This window comes from Ascaphus truei, chromosome 14 (genome assembly GCF_040206685.1).
Source record: "Ascaphus truei isolate aAscTru1 chromosome 14, aAscTru1.hap1, whole genome shotgun sequence".
In the NCBI taxonomy this organism is placed as follows: domain Eukaryota; kingdom Metazoa; phylum Chordata; class Amphibia; order Anura; family Ascaphidae; genus Ascaphus; species Ascaphus truei.
The window spans coordinates 50,468,819-50,494,531 of record NC_134496.1 but is presented as its reverse complement, the minus strand read 5'-3'; the positions used below and the strand labels follow the sequence as shown (position 1 = coordinate 50,494,531).

Below are 25,713 nucleotides of genomic sequence, written 5' to 3'. Positions count from 1 at the left end.
AAAGCGGAAGTGCTTTGGGCTGGTTGCCATGGAGATGAGGGCGCGCATACAGGTAGCCATCTTGGATATGGGCAAAGTGACAACAGTCCTCTCTCCTCACACATCCATCATTAGTAGAGAATGTATTTATAAAAATGTGTTACCAGGAAGTAATACAGTGAGAGTTACCTCTCGTTTGCAGGTATGTCCTGGGCACAGAGTTATAACAATACCTGGTTACATTAAAAGAACAGGGTTATACAGTCACTTCACAGACATTGCATGGACAGATAGAGTTGGAACATTGGATGCAGGGGATTTTATTTATAAAATATTTTACCAGGAAGTAATACATTGAGAGTTACCTCTCGTTTTCAAGTATGTCCTGGGCACAGAGTAAAACAAATAGTACATGGTTACAAATACAGTTACATAAATGAACAGGGTATACATTATATACAAGACATTGCATGCACAGTTAAAGAAAATATATATTATGAGCGTATGAAACAGTTACAGACCAGATTAAAGTGTGAGACAGCCTTAGATTTGAAAGAACTTAAGCTGGTGGTGGATATGAGAGTCTCTGGTAGGTTGTTCCAGTTTTGGGGTGCACGGAAGGAGAAGGAGGAACGTCCGGATACTTTGTTGAGTCTTGGGACCATGAATAGTCTTTTGGAGTCTGATCTCAGGTGATAGGTACTGCATGTGGTAGGGGTGAGGAGCTTGTTCAGGTAGCTGGGTAGCTTGCCCAGAAAGTATTTGAGGGTGAGACAGGATAAAGGGCTGGTGAGAATCAGGTTGAAATAGAGCAGCTTTAACATTACCGAAGGGCGGCAAACGGCTCACACCCTTCGGCTGCGCCAAAGGCTGTGCACCTCCACTCAGTAGATGTCTCGCTCAGTAGAGGGCACTCTCACTCAGTAGATGTCTCACTCAGTAGAGGGCACTCTCACTCAGTAGATGTCTCGCTCAGTAGAGGGCACTCTCACTCAGTAGATGTCTCGCTCAGTAGAGGGCACTCACTCAGTAGATGTCTCGCTCAGTAGAGGGCACTTTCACTCAGTAGATGTCTCGCTCAGAAGAGGGCACTCTCACTCAGTAGAGGGCACTCTCACTCAGTAGATGTCTCGCTCAGTAGAGGGCACTCTCACTCAGTAGATGTGTCTCAGTAGAGGGCACTCACACTCAGTAGATGTCTCACTCAGTAGAGGGCACTCTCACTCAGTAGATGTCTCACTCAGTAGAGGGCACTCTCACTCAGTAGAGGGCACTCTCACTCAGTAGAGGGCACTCTCACTCAGTAGATGTCTCACTCAGTAGAGGGCACTTTCACTCAGTAGATGTCTCACTCAGTAGAGGGCACTCTCACTCAGTAGATGTCTCGCTCAGTAGAGGGCACTTTCACTCAGTAGATGTCTCGCTCAGTAGAGGGCACTCTCACTCAGTAGAGGGTACTCTCACTCAGTAGATGTCTCGCTCAGTAGAGGGCATTCTCACTCAGATGTGTCTCAGTAGAGGGCACTCACACTCAGTAGATGTCTTACACAGTAGAGGGCACTCACACTCAGTAGATGTCTCGCTCAGTAGAGGGCACTCTCACTCAGTAGAGGGCACTCTCGCTCAGTAGAGGGCACTCTCACTCAGTAGATGTCTCGCTCAGTAGAGGGCACTCTCACTCAGTAGAGGGCACTCTCGCTCAGTAGAGAGCACTCTCACTCAATAGATGTCTCACTCAGTAGAGGGCACTTTCATTCAGTAGATGTCTCGCTCAGTAGAGGGCACTCTCACTCAGTAGATGTCTCACGCAGTAGAGGGCACTCTCACTCAGTAGATTTCTCGCTCAGTAGAGGACACTCTCACTCAGTAGATGTCTCGCTCAGTAGGGGGCACTCTCGCTCAGTAGAGGGCACTCTCACTCAGTAGAGGGCACTCACACTCAGTAGATGTCTCGCTCAGTAGAGGGCACTCTCACTCAGTAGATGTCTCGCTCAGTAGAGGGCACTCTCACTCAGTAGATGTCTCACTCAGTAGAGGGCACTCTCACTCAGTAGAGGGCACTCTCACTCAGTAGATATGAGTCTCACTCAGACTTTCCACCTGGACATTGTCCGGTTGCTTCTCACACATATCTCATTCTTATCTTTTTTGGTCCAATACCACAATCCCGCCCCGGATGAGGAGGCTGAGCCTTGTGGCAATGTGATTGCCCTTTGCAGTAGGAGAGCCCTGTATAATTGCCCTGCTGTTGGCCTCAGGTGCTGTGAGGCGGGGAGAACCGACCCGTAAAGCAGGCTAATCCTGTTCCAGCTCGGGACGCCTTCCCACTCAGGACAGCCGTCACATGTGGGACGCCTTCCCACTCAGGACAGCCGTCACATGTGGGACGCCTTCCCACTCAGGACAGCCATCACATGTGGGAAGCCTATCCACTCAGGACAGCCGTCACATGTGGGACGCCGTCCCACTCAGGACAGCCGTCACATGTGGGACGCCGTCCCACTCAGCACAAACGCAACTAAGGACACGGCAAGTGAAACCGCTGAAATGGACCGGACACTTTTTTTTTCAAAAGGTCTGTGCTGTAACACACGTGATATCGCGTGCCAGCGCTGTGACACGCGTGATACCCTGTGCCAGCGCTGTAACACGCGTGATACCCTGTGCCAGCGCTGTGACACGCGTTATACCCTGTGCCAGCGCTGTGACACGCCTGATACCCTGTGCCAGCGCTGTGACACGCGTTATACCCTGTGCCAGTGCTGTAACATGCGTGATACCACGTGCCAGTGCTGTAACACGCATGATACCACGTGCCAGCGCTGTGACACGCCTGATACCCTGTGCCAGCGCTGTAACACGCGTGATACCCTGTGCCAGTGCTGTAACATGCGTGATACCACGTGCCAGCGCTGTGACACGCCTGATACCCTGTGCCAGCGCTGTAACACGCGTGATACCCTGTGCCAGTGCTGTAACATGCGTGATACCACGTGCCAGTGCTGTAACACGCATGATACCACGTGCCAGCGCTGTAACACGCGTGATACCCTGTGCCAGCGCTGTAATGCGCATGATACCACGTGCCAGTACTGTAATGTGAGTGATACCACGTGGCAGTGCTGTAATGCGCGTGATACCACGTGGCAGTGCTGTAATGCGCATGATACCACATGCCAGCGCTGTAATGCGCGTGATACCACATGTCTGTATTATAACGCACAAGATCGCGTCTAACACAGACACGTGATATCGATCGCTGTATATGTAATAACGTGTGGGATATCCCGTCGTGTTAGAACGTGACATTTCCGTGGTAAGCGGGGTAAATGGCAGGCACTGAGGAGCTGGTGAGGAGAGCTGGATACTTTGTATCTGGTTTGGGAAACTGCCACATTCCGAGCTTCCCCCCAATACGTTCATCTGATCTTTATTTTTATCCAAACTTTTTTATTAGACAGATATATAATGTACATACAAGGGACAACATACGTAGCCTAATACAGAAACATTTTGTATTTTTAGAGGGAAAGATGGCAAAACCTGTTGCCAGAAGCATGTGACCTTCCGAGAACGGATAGGCCAGGAAAAGAAAGGGGGGGGGGGGGAGAGAGAGACAGAAAAAGAGTGTGTGGGGGGGGGGGGGGGGGGAGGTGGTGTAAAACTACCCTGGTCGCTGATGTCCATTTTGGATAGACTTCTTCCAGGTACCGATTGTCTCCTGCAGCCTTGTCCGTATTGTCTTATATCTTTGGAAATATCTCGGTGAGCTTGGCTCATTCTATTTGATTATCCATGGTTCCCAGATTTGTTAAAAAGCTGTCGTTTTTTGCTTAAGGCGCGCGGTTAGTTTCTCCGTAAGCATTACTTCATTTATCCTGTTTTGTAGTTTAGCCATGGAGGGTGGAGACACTTTCTTCCAGGAGGCCGCAACCTCACATCTCGCCGCGGTGAGGATGAAGGAGATTCATTTCCTCACTGGACGGTCAACTTGTTCCATTGGCCTGGCCAGCAGGAAGGTCAGTGGATCAACAGGTAGGTCGAGGCTAGTAACCTCTTTTAATAAAATTTGGACCCTTTCCCAGTACTTCCTAATTTCCGGACATGTCCACCAGATGTGGGTCGTGTCACCTTTTTGTCCACAGCGTCTCCAACATAGATCAGATGCCAGAGGGTAGATGTGTTTTAGCCTCACTGGAGTGAGGTACCAGTGGAACAATATCTTGTAAATGTTTTCTGTGGTTGTGGTGCAGATGGAAGTTCCTCAGGCTACTTTCCAGATTTCTACCCAGTCCTCTCTCTCGATACTTATATTCAGGTCCGCAGCCCATTTTTGCATGTAATCATGGGTTGGAGGGTCCGCTTGTATTTCCAATTCCGAATAAAACTTTGATATTAGCCCTTTTTGATGTGAGCTATCTTTACATAGTCTCTCGAACTTAGTGAGAGGGGGAAATTCTGGATTCGGAGATTTTGTCTGGGCAAAATGTCTAATTTGGAGGTATTTAAATGTATCCAATTGTGGAATGCCATATTTTGTACGTAAATTTTGGTAGCTCGGGAGTTTCCCTAGGCTCAGAAACGTTCATCTGATCTTTATAAGGAAGCCAATTACACCGACTTGTTGTTAAAATGAGTTTTTGTGTGCCCCGCTAAGCTGGGCGTCCCCTTTTACAGACTTATTTTTACGTATATTGATTTCTTGGAGAGAGAAAAATAGAATATAGTTTAGTTTTCTTTGGCATCTGTGTCATTCGAATCACCTTGTACTGGTGGTCCTTCCCCTTTATCTCTTTGGCAAATGACAGCAGCATATTTACACAAAGTATGAGCTTTAACTACCCGTCAATACAAGTGTTGCTTATATAGTGTTGCCACCAGAGGGAGCTATCCTCAGCATCAAGAGTGTGTGTATTGTATATACTGTACATAGTTCAAAAGGTCAAATCCAGTGATGGACAAGATATACTTCAGGCACTACAAAGTGTCATATATAAACACATAAAGCCCCTTAAACCCTTTTCACTGACTGCCCCACACCTCTGGAATGCCCTTCCCCTCAGTACCCGACTAGCACCCCCTCTATCCACCTATAAGACCCACCTTAAAACACACTTGCTTAACGAAGCATATGAATAGCTCTGTGGCTGATACTATACACCTGATACATAAAGCATGGCCCCCTGCAGACGCACTTACCAGAACGCCCTCCTGCGGTCTCTGTACAGTCTTCCTACCAATTAGAGTGTAAGCTCTTCGGAGCAGGGACTCCTCTTCCTAAAAGTTAATTTTTTATGTCTGAAGCGCTTCTTCCCATGATCTGTTATTTGTATTATCTGTTATTTCTATGATTGCCGCGTGTATTACTGCTGTTAAGCGCTATGTACATTAATGGCGCTATATAAAGACATACATACATACAAGTAACAGTGAAGTCTCTAGATCTATGGGGTGCCCAGGGTAATGGAATACTGATATTTATACGGTGATCCAAGAGGTATCAAAAAGATTACCCATATCTGCACTCAGCCCAAAATTCCTAATGCAATAAAGCAGGCAGATAGTCTTCAAATAATGTTGGTTTTAATAAACCCGGGCTACATACTATATCAGTGATCTGTCTGATATGACTGAGAACCAAATACTGTGCGGTCACAACAAAATGTCTAAAAACATTAAAAATATTTTTTTATTTTTCATTAAAAAACATTTTATTAACCAAATTGACTCACTAAGTGCAACATATACACACGCAGTGTCAATTATTACAAATCCCCGGGAGTGGAATACAATAATATATTGCAACAATGTCGGTATACAGATAAATATAGGAAGATCTGTTTTGTAACGATATCCCGAGATTGTCACAAACCGCTTGGTTTGTATCAAGGTAAGTAGATAATCTTATGAATCCAAATGATGTATGTGTAACATATCCTGACACAGCGGTGATAAGTAGCGTATTCAGTGTTAGTAACCATTTAGTATTGGAAATACCAGTGTAGGTGAACAAAGAGACGAGTTTCTCCCTGAAAGCATCTCCCATATGTGGGTGCCCGGGATGAACGGCAGTTTCACCTCTGGCTGGTTTGTGATCTCCGGCCGAAACGTCTCCCTCTGGGCAGAGATGGACCTTCTCAGCGGCTTGACCAGAGGCCACGTGTGACCCCAGATATGGACCTTCTCAGCGCCCTGGCGAGAGGCCGCATGTGACCCCAGATATGGACCTTCTCACCGCCCTGGCGAGAGGCCGCATGTGACCCCAGATATGGACCTTCTCAGCGCCCCAGCAAGAGACAATGTGTGACCCCAGATATGGATCTTCTCAGCGCCCTGACGAGAGGCGTGTGGCCACAGATATGGACCTTCTCAGTGCCCTGGCCAGAGGCCGCGTTTGACCCCAGATATGTACCTTCTCAGCACCCTAGCCATAGTCCGTGTGTGACCTCAGATATGGACCTTCTCAGCGCCCTGGCCAAAGGCCACGTGTGACCCCAGATATGGACCTCAGCACCCTGGCCAGAGTCCGTGTGTGACCCCAGATATGGGCCTTCAGCACCCTGGCCAGAGGCCGCGTGTGACCCCACATATGAACCTTCTCAGCGCCTTGGCCAAAGGCCACGTGTGACCCCAGATATGGACCTTCTGATCGCCCTGGGCAAAGGTCATGTGTTACCCCAGATATGGACATTATCAGCACCCTGGCGAGAGGCCGCTTGTGGCCCTAGATATGGACCTTCTCAGCGCCCTGGCCAAAGGCCACGTGTGACCCCTAGATATGGACCTTCTCAGCGCCCAGGGCAGAGGCTGTATGTGCCCCAGATATGGCCCTACAGGGGGTGTGCACAGAGAGTAGGTCAGAGTATACGGGCCGGCAGGGGTCAAAGTGTAATAGTACTGGGGGTGGGGGGCACATTACTAACTACTTCGTACTCATTCACTGTGGGAAAAGGTTCTCTTTTTGTGATTTACATGCACACATTTTGTGAAAATCTTTCAAAATTAAAAATAATAAAAACTTTGCGCAGTTTGACATGTTTGGGATTTCTGGATTTCCGATAAAACTTTGCTACATTGTGAAAGATGCAGAAAAACGTAACGACAAAGCATTTTGTGTCTCAGCTGAAGCTTCTCTCACAGCCGTGTACACCTTTCTAATAAAGCTGCAGCTCCACCATGTATCTATTACTTCATGTCCTGTTTTACTGCCGCACTGAAAGAACCAACTGCAGAAATGTGTCGAAATTGGTTTTCTAAAGGAAGATCGGATCTCAGATTGCGACACCTTTTAACACCTTGCACCTATGAAGGCTCACGCTGGCCCATTTAAAAGTGACCAAACCCTACAGCCAAATCTCCTCCCAAGAACAAGACAGCTGGCCGGCGGAAAAGACCCACACTTTTCTGAATATTTGTTTTTATTTTTTTAAGCACATTTTTTTTATATCACCCCCCCCCCCCCAAACACTTTTTTTTGAGGAACTTCAGCTGAACAGGGAGGTAGAACAGAAGCCTCCGTGGCTAGCAGGATTGATGAGAAGCAGCAGAGCCAGATTGGGAATTCGGAATTCCCAGAGGTCTGTGCTGCAGCGAGACTTCCTGAGCCTGAGGAGGGGCACGTTTCTCTCGGGCCATGTTCTGAAGATCTAAGCACAGGTCCAGAGAAGAAATCGGAGGTTCTGTACTCTGATGTCCAACCTATCAATTATCACGTGTGGGTTTTCAAAACCCATTTGGTCCAAAGTTTTAAAAAAAACAAGCATTCCACGGTGAGAACAGATCATTAATGGATCCAAGTTCCAATAAATTAGGCACAAGACATACCAGGCCACCTTCCTGTCACTTCCCAGCCTTCGCTCCCCGATGTCCCAAATCCTCTGAGGGTTCTGTTGGGATAAGATCCGTGTCTGACAGGCCCCGGGAGCATGTGTTACCCACGCAGTTTTGGGTACCGCAGGAAATCCTAGAGGCACTAAGTATCAATGGTGCTCTCAGTGCATTCGCCATTGAAATGTTTGAAGACTGCCAGAGAAGTCCCCTCCTCATCGTGCTCTGTAACCAGGCAGAACAAGTGTTAGTGGCACATTTATACAGGGTCATACCCTACACCCCCTTATTCCACACACTGTCAGAGGCCCTCCCCACGAATTGAGACTAAATGCTTCACCAGATTCAACGCTTCTGTATCATGACGAAATCCTTCATCAGGACGTACAGTAGTTATGTCATGACACCAAAGCATTGAATAATGACGTTTTTTTTCAGTCTGGTGAAAGTTATTCTAGTTGTGTGTGTGTGAGAAGCAGAAAACTGAGCTCCCAGCATACAGTGTAACCTAAAGACCCCAGCGTCTTCATCTCTCCATGTATGGATCAGAGCCCCTCTCATTACCTTTCTGCACAGGGTCCCTCTTCTTCCTCCTCCTCCAGGGGAAGCACTGCAACACAGCTCGGGGCTTCTGTCTACTCTGCCCATCTAGGAGAAGAAACGCAAGACGGGGCAGGTCAGTCCGGCGGGGAAGAGCAGGGAGGGAATTGTACAGGGATCAGTGCCACTAAACATACACATTAATAGTCCCACACACTCACAAGCCGGGGAACAGCAGCGAGCCTGTCTCACCGCCAGAGCCTCAATACTTGCCTCCAATAATGCCTTGCAGTTAAAGGCAACAAACCAACGCGGCAGACGCAAGGCGATGTGGGGCGCAAGTATTGTGACTGGCGGCGAGCGACAGACAAGTTGTCCTCACAGAGCGCATTTAGCCGCTCAGTCCAATAAAGAGGCGGCTGCATCCGGATTTGGGACAATTAAATTTTTGCAGGAAAAGAATGTACACAAAGAAACCCAACACCACGATCGATGAAGACTCAGCACTGCGCGATAGTGATCAATAAAGAATTGACACCCTGAGAAAATATCTGTCTAAATTTAGCATAGGTTGAATGTATGGGTTCCCCCCCCCCCCAACCTCATCTACTATATAACTATGTAATTATGATCCTGGTGTTGGGTGAAGTATTTCCATATTTATCTCTCGCGGACCGGTGCTTTTCTTTGGTTTGCCCGTCACACACACACACACACACACACACACACACACACACACACACACACACACACACACACACGGATGAAGGCTTTCCCCTATGACCCGTCCAGGAACTGCGGTTGCAGCCTCTCCTCTTCTCCATGACGCTACAGCAAATTTCCTGATCTCATCCTCCCATCTTACTTTACGCATTTTGATATCCTTCAGAATCGAGTCGGCCATCTTTCTCAAACGACGGTCATTTCTTCTTGCGACATGTCCGGCCCGTTGCAATTTTAATTTCTTCCCCTTGTGATGTCAGACTTGTTTGCTTTAGAACTAGTACGTTCTTTTTTTTTTTTGGTCTCGTTGGGTTATACCCAGGATGCAATCTCTCCATACTTCGAGTTCTCTGAAGGTTCTGAATTATTTTTGCATTTAGGGTCCAAGTTTCATCTCTATACGTGAGCACCGCAAGATCCAAGAGGAAAGTGTAAGATGATCTTGTTCCTTCCAAATGGGCTCCATCCCATCTAAGTCTATCAATTTCATTCAAATGGTTCCCACCGATTCATACTTGCTGGTCAAGGTAGACAACGTTTTGGATTCTTATAGTCCTATTCCATTAGTTTTGCAGAGTTGATATTGGTTGAACATTACTTTGGTCCTGCTGAGATACACATGGAGGCCCACCATCCTTCCTTCCACGAGTTCTCCGATTTGTTGCTGGAAATCTTTTGGACCTGTGGCAATAATAATGCCGTCTGCAAATCGTAGGGGACTCGGGTCATTCACTGGTGATGTGGATTCCCTTTTCTTCCCAATAGAAGTGTTGCGGTGAAAAGCTTTAGTTACATGGCGTCTGTTACACACCCATGCCAATCCAAATCTTGATTTTATCTTCACCTAATCTGCTCTTTCATGTGGCCAAATGTTCCTTGTAATATCAATGGATTCTTCAACACTGTCTCGTGCATTTAAACTGGGTTTGGATGTGGTCCATTGTGGTATATCCACTGCAGAATCCCGCTTGTCCTCTAGGCTGAGCAAAGTCCAGGGTCTGTCGCAGTCGGTTAGTGAGTGTACACACACACACACACACACACAGGAAGAGGGACGTATAATCAGAGTTCTGTATTTCGGTCACTTGGGGCTCTGTCTGGTTCTGGTCCTTGGTTGTTAAGAGAAACAAGGGGGTCAGCATGTGGGCAGGTCCAGTATACGGGTGACTAGCGTTCTTTTTTTAGTCTCCGGTTTGGTACAAGGTCCGGGAGGTGCGGTATATAGACACTTGGGACACTGGCAGTATTGGGCCATTTTGGGGAACACTAATTGGTTGACCTGATTCTTGTGGATGAGATCTGCCCAGTACAGGGAACGTGCTGTAAATATCTGGCATAGGAAGACAAATCACATTTGGATCTGTCCCTTTCTGGACTATATAATCAGAGGTATATGGTCTGTGCGGTTCTGGGGATACATTGGGTCAGTGCGGTTCTGGGGCAGTTATGTTTGCTTCTAAAATATAAAGTAGAGGTATATGGGTCAGTGCAGTTCTGGGGCATTGTTGTGGTGGCGGGGGGGGGTTAAATATGGTTGGTTCTGGAATATATATAGCAGCGGTATATAGGTTAGTGTGGTTCTGGGGCATTGTTTGGGCTGTTGGGGGTTAGATATGTGCAGTTCTGGAATATATATATATATATATATATATATATATATATATATATATATATATATATATATATATATATATATATATATATATAATCTCAGAGGTATACGGGTCAGTGTGGTTCTGGGGCAGGGTAGGTTAGATTGTGCGGTTCTGGAATATATATATCAGAGGTATATGGGTCACTGCGGTTCTGGGGCATGGTTTAGGTTGCGTGGGGGGTATATGTGTGTGGTTCTGGAATATATAGAGGTATGTGGGTCAGTGCGGTTCTGGAATATATATCGGGTATATGGGTCAGTGCGGTTCTGGGGCATAGTTTGGGTTGCGGAGAGGGTTAGATGTGTGCGGTTCTGGAGTATATATATATTAGAGATATATGGGTCAGTGCGGTTCTGGAATATATATATTAGGAGGTATATGGGTCAGCGTGCAGGATACATTGCTGTGTGTATACGTTGGGTTGTGATACTCAGTACCTGCTGCTTCCACCGCCTCACACGCCGCTCTCTGGACCTGTCTCCGGTCTTCCTCTTGTCCAAAGGTCAGCGCGGCCACTCGGACAGCTGACCGCCTCTCCGGGGGGAACACACCGAGGAGCAGGGACCGCAAGGTGGCCACTGCCTCCCCGGGGTCTCCCGGTCCGGGCTGCACGATGACCCCGGTGACGGCGGCTCCCCCGGGGGTCCGGTCCCGCACGTCCCGCAGGATCTCCCGCAGGACATCCCGCCGCCGCCCCGGGAGCCGCACAGACTCCGCCCGGCACAGGAAGAAGATCAGAGGGAAGCGGAGGGTCCGGTCCGGCCGGGGGGTGCCGGTTCCGTCCTCCCGGTCCGGCCTCTCCCCGCCCCGGTCTCCCGGGAACAGCTCCTGCAGGAATCCGGTCAGCAAAGCCCGGCTCTCCGCCCGGTCCCACAGCTCCCCCACCAACAGAACCCGCTCAGGGCCCCCGAACCGGGCCAGCACCTCCAGGAATCGGCTCTCAGTGCTGTCCCGGGCCATCCTCACACCGGACACCTGCAGGACCTTGTAATAAAGCTGTCCTCCCCCCCCCCCCCCCCTTAAAGGGCCATCCCAAAGCTGTCCTCCCCCAAACCTGCCTCCCCCTTACAGGGCCATCCCAAACCTGCCTCCCCCAAACAGGGCCATGCCAAACCTGCCTCCCCTTGCAGGGCCCTCCTCCAAACCTGCCCCCTCCCCATAGAGGACCACCCCAAACCTGCCTCCCTCTGCAGGGTCGTTCCCCAAACCTGCCCCCCTCCCCTTACAGGGCCATCTCAAACCAACCTGCCCCCTCCTGCAGGGTCGTCCCTCAAACCTGCCCCCCTCCCCTTACAGGGCCATCTCAAACCAACCTGCCCCCTCCTGCAGGGTCGTCCCTCAAACCTGCCCCCTCCCCTTAGAGGGCCACCCCAAACCTGCCCACTCCTGCAGGGTCCTCCCCCAAACCTGCCGCCCTCCTCTTATAGGGCCACCCCAAACCTGCCGCCCTCCTCTTATAGGGCTATCCAAAACCTAATCTCCCTGTGCAGGGTCCTCCCCCTCTACCTCTTAGGGGCCATCCCAAACCTGACCTGGAGTTAGCACAAGGGTGAGCAACTCCAGTCCCAAGTGCCACCAACAGGTCAGGTTTCCAGTGCTTCAGCACAGGTGGCCCAATCAGTGTCTCAGTCTCTTCGGCTGCACCAGGGATATCCTGAAAACCTGACCTGTTGGTGACCCTTGAGGACTGGATTTGCGCGCCCCTGTGTGCTAACTCCAGGTCGCTAATGATAAAGATCCACTTGCTGCTCAGTTAGTGACTTTGGTATAACAGAGCCGGCATTAACCGGGCCCGGCCTGGAAACGGTCGTCCGGTTACACGGTCAGGCAAAGCCTGGGATATAATCAGAGTGCGAGAGAGCCGGTCAGCTCAGGATCAGCATCTCAGGGGATTATTCACCCCGGGCTATTACAGGGAGGGAGTCCTAATAAACCCTTAATAAGCCTCTTACATCAGCACACGTGGAGGGTGGGAGCGGAAACTGATACAATCATTATTATTTATGGCACACGCATTCTCTCTGCTTCTTGTCTCTATCAGATGGGGCCAGGTCCCCGCTATGGCGTGTGCTGCAGGGACAAGAACCGCCCCCCCCAATGGGGTCGTGGCAGCTAACTACCTTGCCCGCTGCGATGTGCAAACAGATTTCGCTGTGCTGTGGGGCAGGACTAGGAGAGGGGGTAGTGGGTGGGTGCTGTGGGGCAGGACTGGGTGCTGCGGGGCAGGACTGGGAGAAGAGGCAGTGGGGCAGGACTAGGAGAGGGGGTAGTGGGTGGGTGCTGTGGGGCAGGACTGGGTGCTGCGGGGCAGGACTGGGAGAAGAGGCAGTGGGGCAGGACTAGGAGAGGGGGTAGTGGGTGGGTGCTGTGGGGCAGGACTGGGTGAGGAAGCAGTGGGTGCTGCGGGGCAGGACTGGGAGAAGAGGCAGTGGGGCAGGACTAGGAGAGGGGGTAGTGGGTGGGTGCTGTTGGGCAGGACTGGGTGAGGGAGCAGTGGGTGCTGCGGGGCAGGACTGGGAGAAGGGGCAGTGGGGCAGGACTAGGAGAGGGGGTAGTGGGTGGGTGCTGTTGGGCAGGACTGGGTGAGGGAGCAGTGGGTGCTGCGGGGCAGGACTGGGAGAAGGGGCAGTGGGGCAGGACTAGGAGAGGGGGTAGTGGGTGGGTGCTGTGGGGCAGGACTGGGTGAGGGAGCAGTGGGTGCTGTGGGGCAGGACTGGGAGAAGGGGCAGTGGGTGTCACGTGGTTTGGCTTTGTTGCATCACACCCTATTGTTATCTGAGGTGTGTACACAGCACAGAGCTAACCTCCCCCAGCTGTATATCTAGTTTATTTACACTCCTGTACTCATTAACAGAGGCACTGTCAGTGCAGAATACAGGTTACTAATCCACCCCCCCCCCCCCATATCAGTCATCAGAGCAGGAGACTAAGGGCTGTTCTATACAGCATGCGAACGCGCGTTCGCATAGGAACACGCGGCCGCATGCTTTTCATGTATATAGAGCCGGGAGCTGCAGGTTAGTGTATATGTGTGTGTATGCGTGTGTGTGCGTGCGTGTGCGTGCGTGTGCGTGTGTGTGCGTGTGTGTGTATGCGTATGCGTGTGAGCATGGGTCGTGTGAGTGAAAGTAAGTCCTAGATAGATGTTTTAAAGAAATAAAAAAAAAGTTTAATAAATATTTTTTTGTTCGTTTTACAATCCTTGACACACACGCACACGCGCACACACACGCGCACGCACACACACACGCACGCGCACACACACACGCACACGCGCACACACACACACAAGCGCACGCACGCACACACACACACACACACACGCGCGCGCAGGTAGCGGCGCGAAAAGATGAATTTCTTCATCTTCGCCGCTGTCTGTCGGCTCCCCTCTCCCTGCCGTGCGCGGCCCTTCTATAGAAAGGCTGACTAACGTCAGCCAACTGAAATTCCACACGCGCGCGCGGCATTATAGAACGTGCCTAAGGCCCGGGCCATAGAGGTGTGGGGAGAGCGGAGTCGCGCTAACGCTGAGGCTCGCCTGCTTCAGTCAGCGCGATTGCACGGACTTGCAGGCGAGCCAGCGTGCGCGAAGGGAGCCGGGGGGGAGGTGGTTGGAGGCGGGGCAGTGACGTCGCTGGGCCAATTGCCCGCGACCCACTGACGTCAATGTCACGGCGCCGACGTCACGGCGCCGTGACGTTGACGCTGCTGAAGGCTGATTGGAGGTTTTCAGCCGACAGCGCGCTGAAAAACAGCTTGGCACTCGGCTGAAAACTCCAAAGCCTGAGCACGCCTGCGGACACTCGCATGAGCCCCCTCTCAAGGCATCCTCATTGAGGATGCAGGGGCTCAGCGCTGAGCGTCCGCACGCCTCAGCGCTGCTTGTCCATCAAGCGGGTGCTTTCCCTGGCCTAAGAGCGCGCCGTCCGTGGGCGTGTCGGCGGGCGGGCCAGTGACGTCACGGAGTTGGTTAGCCCTCATTGGGCGAACCGCTCACGTGACCGGCCCTGCGCTCCGGCAAGCGGTAAAATTTTAAATTTTCCTAAGACCTGCGCTTCCGCAAGCGTAGGCGAGCCCCTACTAAAGCCGCTCTCATTGCGGCTGTAGGGGCTCCGCCCGCAAGCACTAAACATGGCCGCGGCCTGACACAGAAACCCTCTGACAGCTGGGAAACAAGGCGTCAGACAATTTAATCTCACTCATCCCCAGATAACACGACTCCTGTGCTCCACCCCTCGTGATTTACACAATGTCGGATTTAAAGGAGAAGATAACCCCCTCAATACAGCGACTTTATCTGTGGTACTCGGGCAGATGTGAGTTGTGCGTAAGTGCCACTAGATCTCCCACTACAAAGGCAGTGAGTGGCAATACCTCTAGGTCTCTCGCCCTTTAAATGATCACAAAGTGACGTGGGGTTGGACATTCAGCCGGTCACAATCCCAGCCTTGGGGGCAGATTAATGCCCCACTAAATCTTCCCGTTTGTTCCCGACCTCATTTCTATTTAAAGCTGCAGTTCAAGCTGCCGTTTCAAAAAAGATATATATATATATTTTCCCCCTTCAATATGTGCATCCATGCAATCTGCACGCTGACAAGTGATTAGCGAAGCTGCAGATCGATCTGTTCTCCAGTAATCGAGCGCTTGCTCAGGGTTATTTAATTCAGTTCTTGCACAGCATTGTGGGCAATGTAGTCCTGGAGTATGATTGACTGGGCAGTTACTAGATTCAATTGGTTCACTGCTAGAGGGCGGGTCTCAAGAGCCAGAGCCAATCAGAAGGGGAAGGGGGTGAAATGCTTCCTACAGTAGAAACATTAAAAATGTCTTTAAAACATTTTTTAAAAAAAATGTAATGCTACAAGTATTTTCTCATAGTACAGACCTGATTTATTAACAATTACCAAGAGGAACCGCCGGATGACTCCAGGATAACACCCCGTGGCTGTGTAGCCTGAATAATTAGGAAAGTGGAGCAGGAAAAAAGCCTCGTGGAGGTAGGGCGGTAAGAGCTGCGTACAGACCCGCTCCCAGTGTATGGCGAGCGGCTGCAGATGCGACAGCCCACGGATAGAGTAGCTACTCACGCTGATCCGTCCCCTCTGCTCCCGGCTGTGCGTTCCCCTCCAGGGGCGAATGACGCACTTCCTGCGCGGCCACGATCCGGATGCAGACAAGAGAATAGATGATCGATGCCTCCTCCAAAGGTCTTCCAGTCATATTCTGTAGTATCTGTTTTATGTAGTTTAATAAATTGATTTTACCTCAACCTGGCGAGTCTGACATCTATAGGCACCGCGCTGGCGTCGATCATCTATTCTCTTGTCTGATTTATTAACAAAACACATGTAGGATATTGCTGGAACCGCTGCTTTAAGTTGTAATTAGTACTGGAGAAGGGAATTGGAGAAGGGAACAAACAGGTGAAGCTGCCGCAGAGACTTCCCGGCAGGAAATATTGCATACAGATGACTGTAACGGACCAATATCAAAGAGAGCAGCCACGCTGAGGATGGACCCTTCCACGGGATAATATCAGAACCAAGGGGTTCAGCACCAACAGAACACCTGGTTCTGGGCTGTCAGTGGAATTCAAATGCACGTGTTAATTACTTATCATTTTATCACATGGTCGGGGGAAAGTATAATTTCAACTTTTTCAGTTCTGATTTTAAAGCATAAAACTCCCGTGTATACAGGCAACCCAATAATGGCGTAATTATAGGGGTTTTCCATGTTTTTGTGAGACCTTTTATTTTTTTTCTACAATTTTTGATGTTGGTTTATAGAAAATCTCTTTCCAGATTTCTAGCTGTATTTATAAAAAAACCTAACATCCTCCTTTTTTCTATCCAACGTGTTGCTACTTATTGATTATATTCATATTATGGATATTATTTTAATATATGTATTATATAAATAGGGTTGCCATGTGGCTTACACACACACACGCCCAGAGAGGTAATACCGGCATATACACACACGCCCAGAGAGGCAATACCGGTATACACGTACACTCCCAGAGACGTAATACCGGTATACACACACACACACACTCCCAGAGAGGTAATACCGGTATACACACACAAGCCCAGAGAGGTAATACCGGTATACACACACACGCCCAGAGAGGTAATACCGGTATACACACACACGCCCAGAGAGGTAATACCGGTATACACACACACACGCCCAGAGAGGTAATACCGGTATACACACACGCCCAGAGCGGTAATACCGGTATACACACACACGCCCAGAGCGGTAATACCGGTATACACACACACACACGCCCAGAGAGGTAATACCGGTATACACACACACACACGCCCAGAGAGGTAATACCGGTATACACACACACGCCCAGAGAGGTAATACAGGTATACACACACACGCCCAGAGAGGTAATACCGGTATACACATACACGCCCAGAGAGGTAATACCGGTATACACACACGCCCAGAGAGGTAATACCGGTATACACACACACGGCTAGAGAGGTAATACCGGTATACTCATACACGCCCAGAGAGGTAATACCGGTATACACATACACGCCCAGAGAGGTAATACCGGTATACACATACACGCCCAGAGAGGTAATACCGGTATACTCATACACGTCCAGAGAGGTAATACCGGTATACTCATACACGCCCAGAGAGGTAATACCAGTATACACATACACGCCCAGAGAGGTAATACCGGTATACACATACACGCCCAGAGAGGTAATACCGGTATACTCATACACGCCCAGAGAGGTAATACCGGTATACACATACACGCCCAGAGAGGTAATACCGGTATACACATACACACCCAGAGAGGTAATACCGGTATACACATACACACCCAGAGAGGTAATACCGGTATATACATACACACCCAGAGAGGTAATACCGGTATACACATACACGCCCAGGGAGGAAATACCGGTATACACATACACACCCAGAGAGGTAATACCGGTATACACACACACCCAGAGAGGTAATACCGGTATACACACACACACACACATGTCCACGGAGGTAATACCGGACACATACATGTCCAGAGAGGTAATACCGGACACATACATGTTGTAAGGAATCAGGGAACGCTGCATCCTCCGCGGCGTGCTCCCTCCTTACCTTCCACTGCACACGGCAGTTCTCAGGGCACGTCCCCCGCGGCGTGCATCCTCTATGCCCGCAACCTCCCGCGAAACTTACAGAGCGCGTGCGCCCACGAGGACTTTCAGGAATTCCACGGAGCTTGGCGCCACCCCTCGTGGCGTGCACATGTGACACTCGTGCACCGCTCCCCAGCTGCGCATCAACTCTGATCACCCTCACCTGTCTCCTGCACCGTTCACAGCCTATCCCTGCCTCCGTTGTGCACACACCTCTGCTCCTCCCCTCTGTCCCCTTCTGCTTTCTATGCTCGGCTAGTGCATTCACACTTTGGCTGAGCATAGTCACAGGTAACTTTTTGTCCCCGCTTCCCTGTGCCTGCCTTGTCTTCGTTACTGCCGTCACCTGGTTGTTGCTTGCCTCCCTGTGTACCGACCCGGCTAGTCTTTGGACCATTCTCTGGATTACTGACCCCGGCTTGCCTCTGACCTTCTGCTCTTCTCCATCCCTGACCACGGCTTACAGACTCACGACTACTCTCCTGGCTCCAACCCTAGACCACGGCATTCCGGACTCAGACTACCCACCTGGCACCTACCTAAGACCGTGGCAAGTACTACAACTAACCCACTCCCTCCAATCCAGACCTGGCGATCTTCACTATCCACCCTCCCAGGCGCGCCTCCGCGCTGCTGTGGGCGCAGTTTTATACTTTCCCACCTCAGTACCAGGGTCCCACACAAGCGTTACACGTCTAGTATCGCCTCAAGTAAAAATATATAGACAGTGTCCAAATACAGGACAGTCCGGGTTCAATACGTGGCACCCCTATAATATAAATGTAAAATAAAGTGACAATACTTTAACTGCTTCATTACCAAAATCAGAGCTGAACTCTAAACTCCCCGGAGCTGGCGATTGCAGAGATATTATATCCTTTAGTTGTGCCAGGACGACGGGAAGCCTGGTCACCATGCGTCAGGGTGTTACCCATCTCAGAAAAAGACCCACACAACTATTACATCTGTACTTACGGCAAAAACTAGAACAAAATCCACAGGGTCTGCTTAAATACCTATATTGAAATTGTGCATGACCTGACGGCTCTAGAAAGAGGGGACGTGCCACCAAGGTAGGAAACGTGGGTTTATAATCAAAGTGAACAAAGTAATACCCCCTTTAAAGCGGTGAATAGGTGGGCCAAATCCTGACCCCCGAAAACAGGACTTTTAATGTAGTCAGAATGAATGTTATTAGAACATTTGTCACCCGTCTGCTGAATGTTTCTAAATGTTCCTGACTAAGCGCACATTGATGACTCCGTCTTTAACACCGACACCAGGATAAAAGGTATTCTCAACGTTAATCTAGAGCAGTGGTTGACAACATTTTTTGGTGACGGAACCCTATGTGAAATCCTGAGTAACCCCAACCCTTTCTAATAACGTCTGAGATCAGATGCATTGTAGGGAACCCCGACCCTCTCTAATAACGTGTCTGAGATCAGATGCATTGTAGGGAACCCCGACCCTCTCTAATAACGTGTCTGAGATCAGATGCATTGTAGATGTTTGTATTTGGTACAATTTTAAAATTACAGGGAACCCTTTAGGGATGCCCTGGTCGAAAAACACTGATCCAGACTCTAGAATGATTACCATATTGCCCAAATAAACACCAAGCATTCACACTGCCTAGGATGGGATCCTCGCCACGTCCTACGACGTCTGAATATAATGTAATTATGAGACCATCATTAACTTTCATATAGAATTTTTTCTCTCCCAATGGGACTCAAAATCAAAGACTTAGTCACAATAAACATAACTAACGTATACGCTGGAATCTAGTGTTCCCGGAGAAAGTGACAATTCACCGATAACCGGATGGGAATGAGTAAAGCCGGAACTTTAAGGGTCATTGAATCTGGAGGAAACTGATTACACCGATATCTCTCAATATTTTCTGGAATGAGTTATAGGGTATCAGCCTAAGTCTTTATATAGACATTTCCCATCACAATTAAGTTGAATACAAACACTCGCAAGGTTAAAAGACAAAAACAGACTCCTATCTGCCGCCCCCACCAGCTCTCCACTTCTGCCGCTCGCTCCCCCTCCCGGCTCTGTGCTATCTTATGAATAATTTCAGCCTATATTTTACCCACCATAATGTCATTTGTCCGGTTTAGAAGTTCCCCAATTTCCACATCTCAGCCTCCGCATCCAAACTAAAGCAGCAGCAGCGCCCCCCCCCAGTGGCCTCCTGTACCCGTGTAAGCAGAGCGGGAAGCTGCGGTGATCAACGCGCAGATACCTCATCTCACCGCGCTAATCATTTACTTAACACCGTGTGACTGTTCAGAGACAGGAACCTGTGAGATGTGGCTGCATCTTAATATATTTCTGCCTTTTCTTAACTGCAGTTAATACACAGGATCTCCCTTTCCCAGCCACCAGTGTCTGGTATCTTCCATATACATGAGCGCCAGCGCATGGACAGATTAGCAGGCACTGTGGAGGTTGCTGGCTCTATAGTTCTTTAACCTGCACAAGTTGCTTGGTGCGGACACTCCCAGGCTGGCCTAAGATTAAACCCTTTCATCCAATGGATTTGCAAATCCTTGTTCAGAGCAAACACAGAACATCTGCACACACACTGGGGAAAAATAAAGATTTTTCCATTGAATGAAGATGTATTTGCGATTGACGCTATAAATTCTGCGCTGTCCCCCTCGCGGTCACAGGGCGGCTGGCGTTCATTTTCATGTATTAAAGATATTGCACAGCTTAAACGGGACGTAGTCACAAACCACAGACCCCATCAGAAGTTCTCCATCTGTGCACCGAATCATTCCTTAAACAGCAGCAAAAGAAACGTTTCCTTCTTTCCCCCACAGATTTCAGAGCTGGGGGGGATCCGACAGAGCTGAGCTGGAGGTCCCAAGCGAAATATCGCGTGGTCCAGCTCCAGAGAAGGGGATACCACGTAAACCTTCACTGGAAATGGAAACCCAGCCAAACGTCGCCCCAATTGTGGCTCTCAAACTCAGAGCTCTGATGCAGAAACAATCACAAACGTGACCCACGGATTAATGAATGCCATTAAAAGGCCCAACTTAACCTGGAATTAACAACAAAAACCACCAACGGAACAGAGCAAGAATTTTCTTTTATTTTCAGAGTTTTTAGATCCTTGATGGGTAAAGCATCTGTAACAAGGAAATAAACAGGGATTAGCAAACACTGTATAACACTTAGCACTGTATGCTGCAGCTGCAAGCTACAATTTATATACAATAATTTCTGCCCAAAGAACTTTGTGTCTGTGCAGAGAGACAGAGAGACCCTCCAAATGCATAGATATACCATATACAGATTACTTACTTACACAGCTTTACATTGGCTACGTAAAAACAAACATCTGCTACCCCTTCTACTGCGCACAAATGCCCCTCACTCACCACGCGGATCCTGTGCCCGATGGCCTTGGCTGGGAGGTTAGAGCGGAACTTGGCACGCACCATGCCGCTGTTACCATGAGCACGGGTCACTTTCCCCCAGATCACGCGGGTTTTGTTGGGTTTGCCACCGGGAGTCACTGTGTTGCTAAAATGCAAAAATACAGTTTAAAAGGCAGAAGTTACCCTGGTACAGCACCTGCGAGACAAGCAGCGCACTATAACTAACCCGTCCCTCCGATACAGGGTGCTTGTTCAGGGACAGTGCGAGTTCTTCAAAGTTTCGCTGTGCTCATTTGCATGCCATTACCCAGAATCCCTAGCTGCAGTGGAAGCATTGCATGCTAAGATAATGGGGAAGGGGAGGGTGTGGTCAAAGCTTCGGAGATGTCACGGAGATGTGCGGATCTACTTAACACAGATATCCAACTGGACGTCATTGCTATTAAAGCTGCAGTTCAAGCAATATCCTACGTGTGTGTTTGTTTTAATAAATCAGTTCTGTACTAAGAGAAAATACTTTAGCATTAAAAAAAAATAAAGAATGTTTTAAAGACATTTTTTAATGTTTCTAATGTAGGAAGCATTTCCAAAGTCACACCCCTTCCCCTTCTGATAGGCTCTGGCACTTGAGCCCCGCCCTCTCTCTAGCAGTGCACCAATTGTATCTAGTAACTGCCCAGCCAATTATATTCCAGAACTACACTTCCCATAATGCTGAGTTAAATAACCCTGAGCAAGCGATTGATTACAGGAGAACGGATCGATCTGCAGCTTAGCTAATTACGTGTCAGTGTGCAGATTGTATTGATGCACATATTGAATGGGAAAAATATATATATTTTAAAAACAGCAGCTTTAACTAAGAAGATTTCAAAGGGCAAAGCACATGGTGCAGACACATGTGGCTTCTTATACTAAAGAAGATTCTATATGGTCAATAAACACATTTATTATACATCTTACAGTACCAACAGGGCTATCCCTGGATGGGTCACCGGTGAGTTAACCCTTTGGGCACCCCAAGACGTACTAAGGCCGAGTCCCCACTGGCGCTGAGCGTGCTCGTGCTTGGAGCAATAACCTGCAGGCCCCAGAGGGGAAAGTAACACGCGCGAGCGATAACCTGCAGGCCCCCGAGGGGAAAGTAACACGCGCGAGCGATAACCTGCAGGCCCCCGAGGGGAAAGTAACACGCGCGAGCGATAACCTGCAGCCCCCAAAGGGGAAAGTAACGCGCGATAACCTGCAGGCCCCAGAGGGGAAAGTAACGCGCGCGAGCGATAACCTGCAGGCCCCCGAGGGGAAAGTAACGCACGTGAGCGATAACCTGCAGGCCCCAGAGGGGAAAGTAACGCGCGCGAGCGATAACCTGCAGGCCCCCGAGGGGAAAGTAACGCACGCGAGCGATAACCTGCAGGCCCCCGCGGGGAAAGTAACACGCGCGAGCGATAACCTGCAGGCCCCCGAGGGGAAAGCAACACAAGCGATAACCTGCAGGCCCCCGAGGGGAAAGTAACGCGAGCGATAACCTGCAGGCCCCCGAGGGGAAAGCAACGCAAGCGATAACCTGCAGGCCCCCGAGGGGAAAGTAACGCGAGCGAGCGATAACCTGCAGGCCCCAGAGGGGAAAGTAACGCACGTGAGCGATAACCTGCAGGCCCCAGAGGGGAAAGTAACACGCGTGAGCGATAACCTGCAGGCCCCCGAGGGGAAAGTAACGCACGTGAGCGATAACCTGCAGGCCCTTGAGGGGAAAGTAACGTGCGCGAGCGATAACCTGCAGGCCCCCGAGGGGAAAGTAACGCACGTGAGCGATAACCTGCACGCCCCAGAGGGGAAAGTAACGCACACGAGCGATAACCTGCAGGCCCCCGAGGGGAAAGTAACGCGCGATAACCTGCAGGCCCCCGAGGGGAAAGTAACGCGCGCGAGCGATAACCTGCAGGCCCCCGAAGGGAAAGTAACGCGCGCGAGCGATAACCTGCAGGCCCCAGAGGGAAAGTAACGCGCGCGAGCGATAACCCGCAGGCCCCAGAGGGGAAAGTAACGCGCGATAACCTGCAGGCCCCAGAGGGGAAAGTAACGCGCGCGAGCGATAACCTGCAGGCCCCCGAGGGGAAAGTAACGCGCGCGAGCGATAACCTGCAGGCCCCAGAGGGGAAAGTAACGCGCGCGAGCGATAACCTGCAGGCCCCCGAGGGGAAAGTAACGCGCACGATAACCTGCAGGCCCCAGAGGGGAAGTAACGCGCATGAGTGATAATCTGCTGCCCCAAGACAGCAGAGGTGCGAAAATTAGCCGAGAGCGCGAGTCACAGAAACGGCGAGGCTGCTATATAACATTTAACGAGAGAAAAAGCACTGTACTCGGAATGAGGTATGTGTATCTTGTGACTGGTTAATAAACTTCTACGTGATTATATTTGAGTGTGGCAACAGCAGCACAAAGCCAATAGTTGGTACGAGGGGCTTGCACGCTCCCTGGCGCCATATACTTACTTTTTTGCTTTATACACGTAGGCGCATCTTTTTCCCAGGTAGAAGTCTGTCTCGTCGCGAGCATACACTCCTTCCAGCTTCAGGAGGGCTGTGTGCTCCCTCTGGTTACGGAGGCCGCGCTTGTAGCCAGCGAAGGTTGCTTTGCACCACAACCTGAGAGGCCGGAAAAGAGACTTAATCTAACACACAAGAGCTGTTAAAACCAGCGCCCCGATAATACACGTTACAACCAGCCAATAGCCCCAATCACCCTCATACACACCTCCCAGACATTCTGCGTCTCTGATGTCCAGCTGCAGGCAGGACTGTAAGGAAAAGAAAACAGTTTGAATGTTATGAACTTGCGTGGAAGGATCATTCTGCTATGTCGTTATAAGATGCTTAAACGGTCAAGCAATGACATATTTAAGATCAGCACTAAGAGAGCAACGATCTGCTCCAACCAGGCAGATCTTGCTTTTCCTTGGCCAATATTAACACACCCCATCTTACATTTTTAACACATCCATCTCCACTGTAATCAGATGGCTAGAATTTGAAAATGAGGACCAGCAGTCAAACAAGCGCGACTGAGCAGAGAAACATCATACCATGTTGACAATTAGTGCAGGTATTCAGTCACTAATTACAGTAACGCTGCATGATGATCTAATAGTGCCCACATGGTAATATAGGATCACTTCCAAAAACCCAAGTATGACACCTCTGAAAATACAGCAAGTAAACCACCTATGGAGAGGGAGAGTAATGCAAGTAGGGGATATCTCTGGCTAATGTTCTGCTATGAAGACCTCCAGTCCAATACAGAGAACCACACCATTGACATAGTATGCACTAACAAATCCCATTTACACCAGGAGCAAGTTTCTAGAGTGATACAAAGCACTTTTACATTTAAATCCCTTATAGAAACATACAGAAAACTCACCGACATGTATCAATTGGTTAAAAAATAATAATAATCATGTAGAACTAAGGGGTGATCTTTATTGTATTAACATAATAGATCACCAAGATCCCACGCCATCCTCTCCCTGAATAACCCCTCCTGCTGCCTCAGACTGTCAGCTCTTCGGACAGGTCCCTAGAGCAGGGGGGCTCAACTCCAGTCCTCAAGTCTCCCCAACAGCCAAGTGTTCAGGATATACCTGCTTCAGCACAGGTGGCTCAGTATTTGCGGGGGGGCGGGGGTGCTTGAGTGGAGCACCCCTACCCTCTAGTACCAGCAGGTAACACTAGGACTGCGCAGGTCTCTGCCCTGCTAATTATCTGGGTGACCTCAACAGCACCGGAGATCCCGGCTCCTTAATCACACACACACACACTGCAGGAGTATCCCCCCAGGCCCCGCACCGGGGTTGGGGGTCATATACACAGATATAGACCTCAATATACACACAGTGTGCAGCGCCAGCCTGTAACCCGCTGTATCCCCGGCCGCAGGCTGCTCCCTGCAACGGGCCTCCCCGGTGTCCTGCCTGGGACAGGACGCAGACACGGGAAGCCTCACAGGAGCCGGAACCTCCCGGCCGCACAATCCCCCCTGTATCTCGGCCATCCCACGGCGCAGCCCCCCACTATCCGCTCCTAGGAGTGCGGCAGGGGAAGCGCTATCCGCCCCCGTCGGTATTTCCGAGGCCCGGGCGGGGTTACCGGGTTAAATTTGGGGTCCCGTTCAGACGGACCAGCTGTACTCACCCTTACTGGAATCCAAGATGGAGGAAAAGGACGGGGCGGCGCGTTGCACGCCGGGAGATTATCTGCGCGCTCCCGGCGTGAGGTGTCCACAGCGCTGCCTGAGCGAGAGTGGGGGGGGATCGGAACTGAGCTGAACCGGACCGCTGCAGCGCAACCGAGACACTGCCCAATACCCCTCAATGGGACCCCGAATATAAACCTTAATGTG

At 50.0% G+C, this 25,713-nt stretch overlaps 2 protein-coding genes across 2 annotated transcripts; both read right to left on the bottom strand.

Annotated features, from left to right (window-relative positions):
* Positions 1 to 7,434: 7,434 nt before the first annotated feature.
* On the bottom strand, positions 7,435 to 11,745 carry C14H2orf72 (chromosome 14 C2orf72 homolog). Its single transcript, XM_075570946.1, has 3 exons — positions 11,162 to 11,745; positions 8,371 to 8,454; positions 7,435 to 8,031 (listed from the first exon to the last, which is right to left on the bottom strand). The coding sequence occupies exons 1-3, from the start codon at positions 11,682 to 11,684 to the stop codon at positions 7,952 to 7,954; spliced, it is 687 nt and encodes a 228-aa protein (XP_075427061.1). The 5' UTR covers positions 11,685 to 11,745; the 3' UTR covers positions 7,435 to 7,951.
* A 9,252-nt stretch (positions 11,746 to 20,997) lies between these two features.
* On the bottom strand, positions 20,998 to 25,601 carry RPL35A (ribosomal protein L35a). Its single transcript, XM_075570945.1, has 5 exons — positions 25,506 to 25,601; positions 24,070 to 24,112; positions 23,808 to 23,960; positions 21,310 to 21,454; positions 20,998 to 21,057 (listed from the first exon to the last, which is right to left on the bottom strand). The coding sequence occupies exons 2-5, from the start codon at positions 24,078 to 24,080 to the stop codon at positions 21,034 to 21,036; spliced, it is 333 nt and encodes a 110-aa protein (XP_075427060.1). The 5' UTR covers positions 24,081 to 24,112; positions 25,506 to 25,601; the 3' UTR covers positions 20,998 to 21,033.
* Between the last annotated feature and the right edge of the window lie 112 nt (positions 25,602 to 25,713).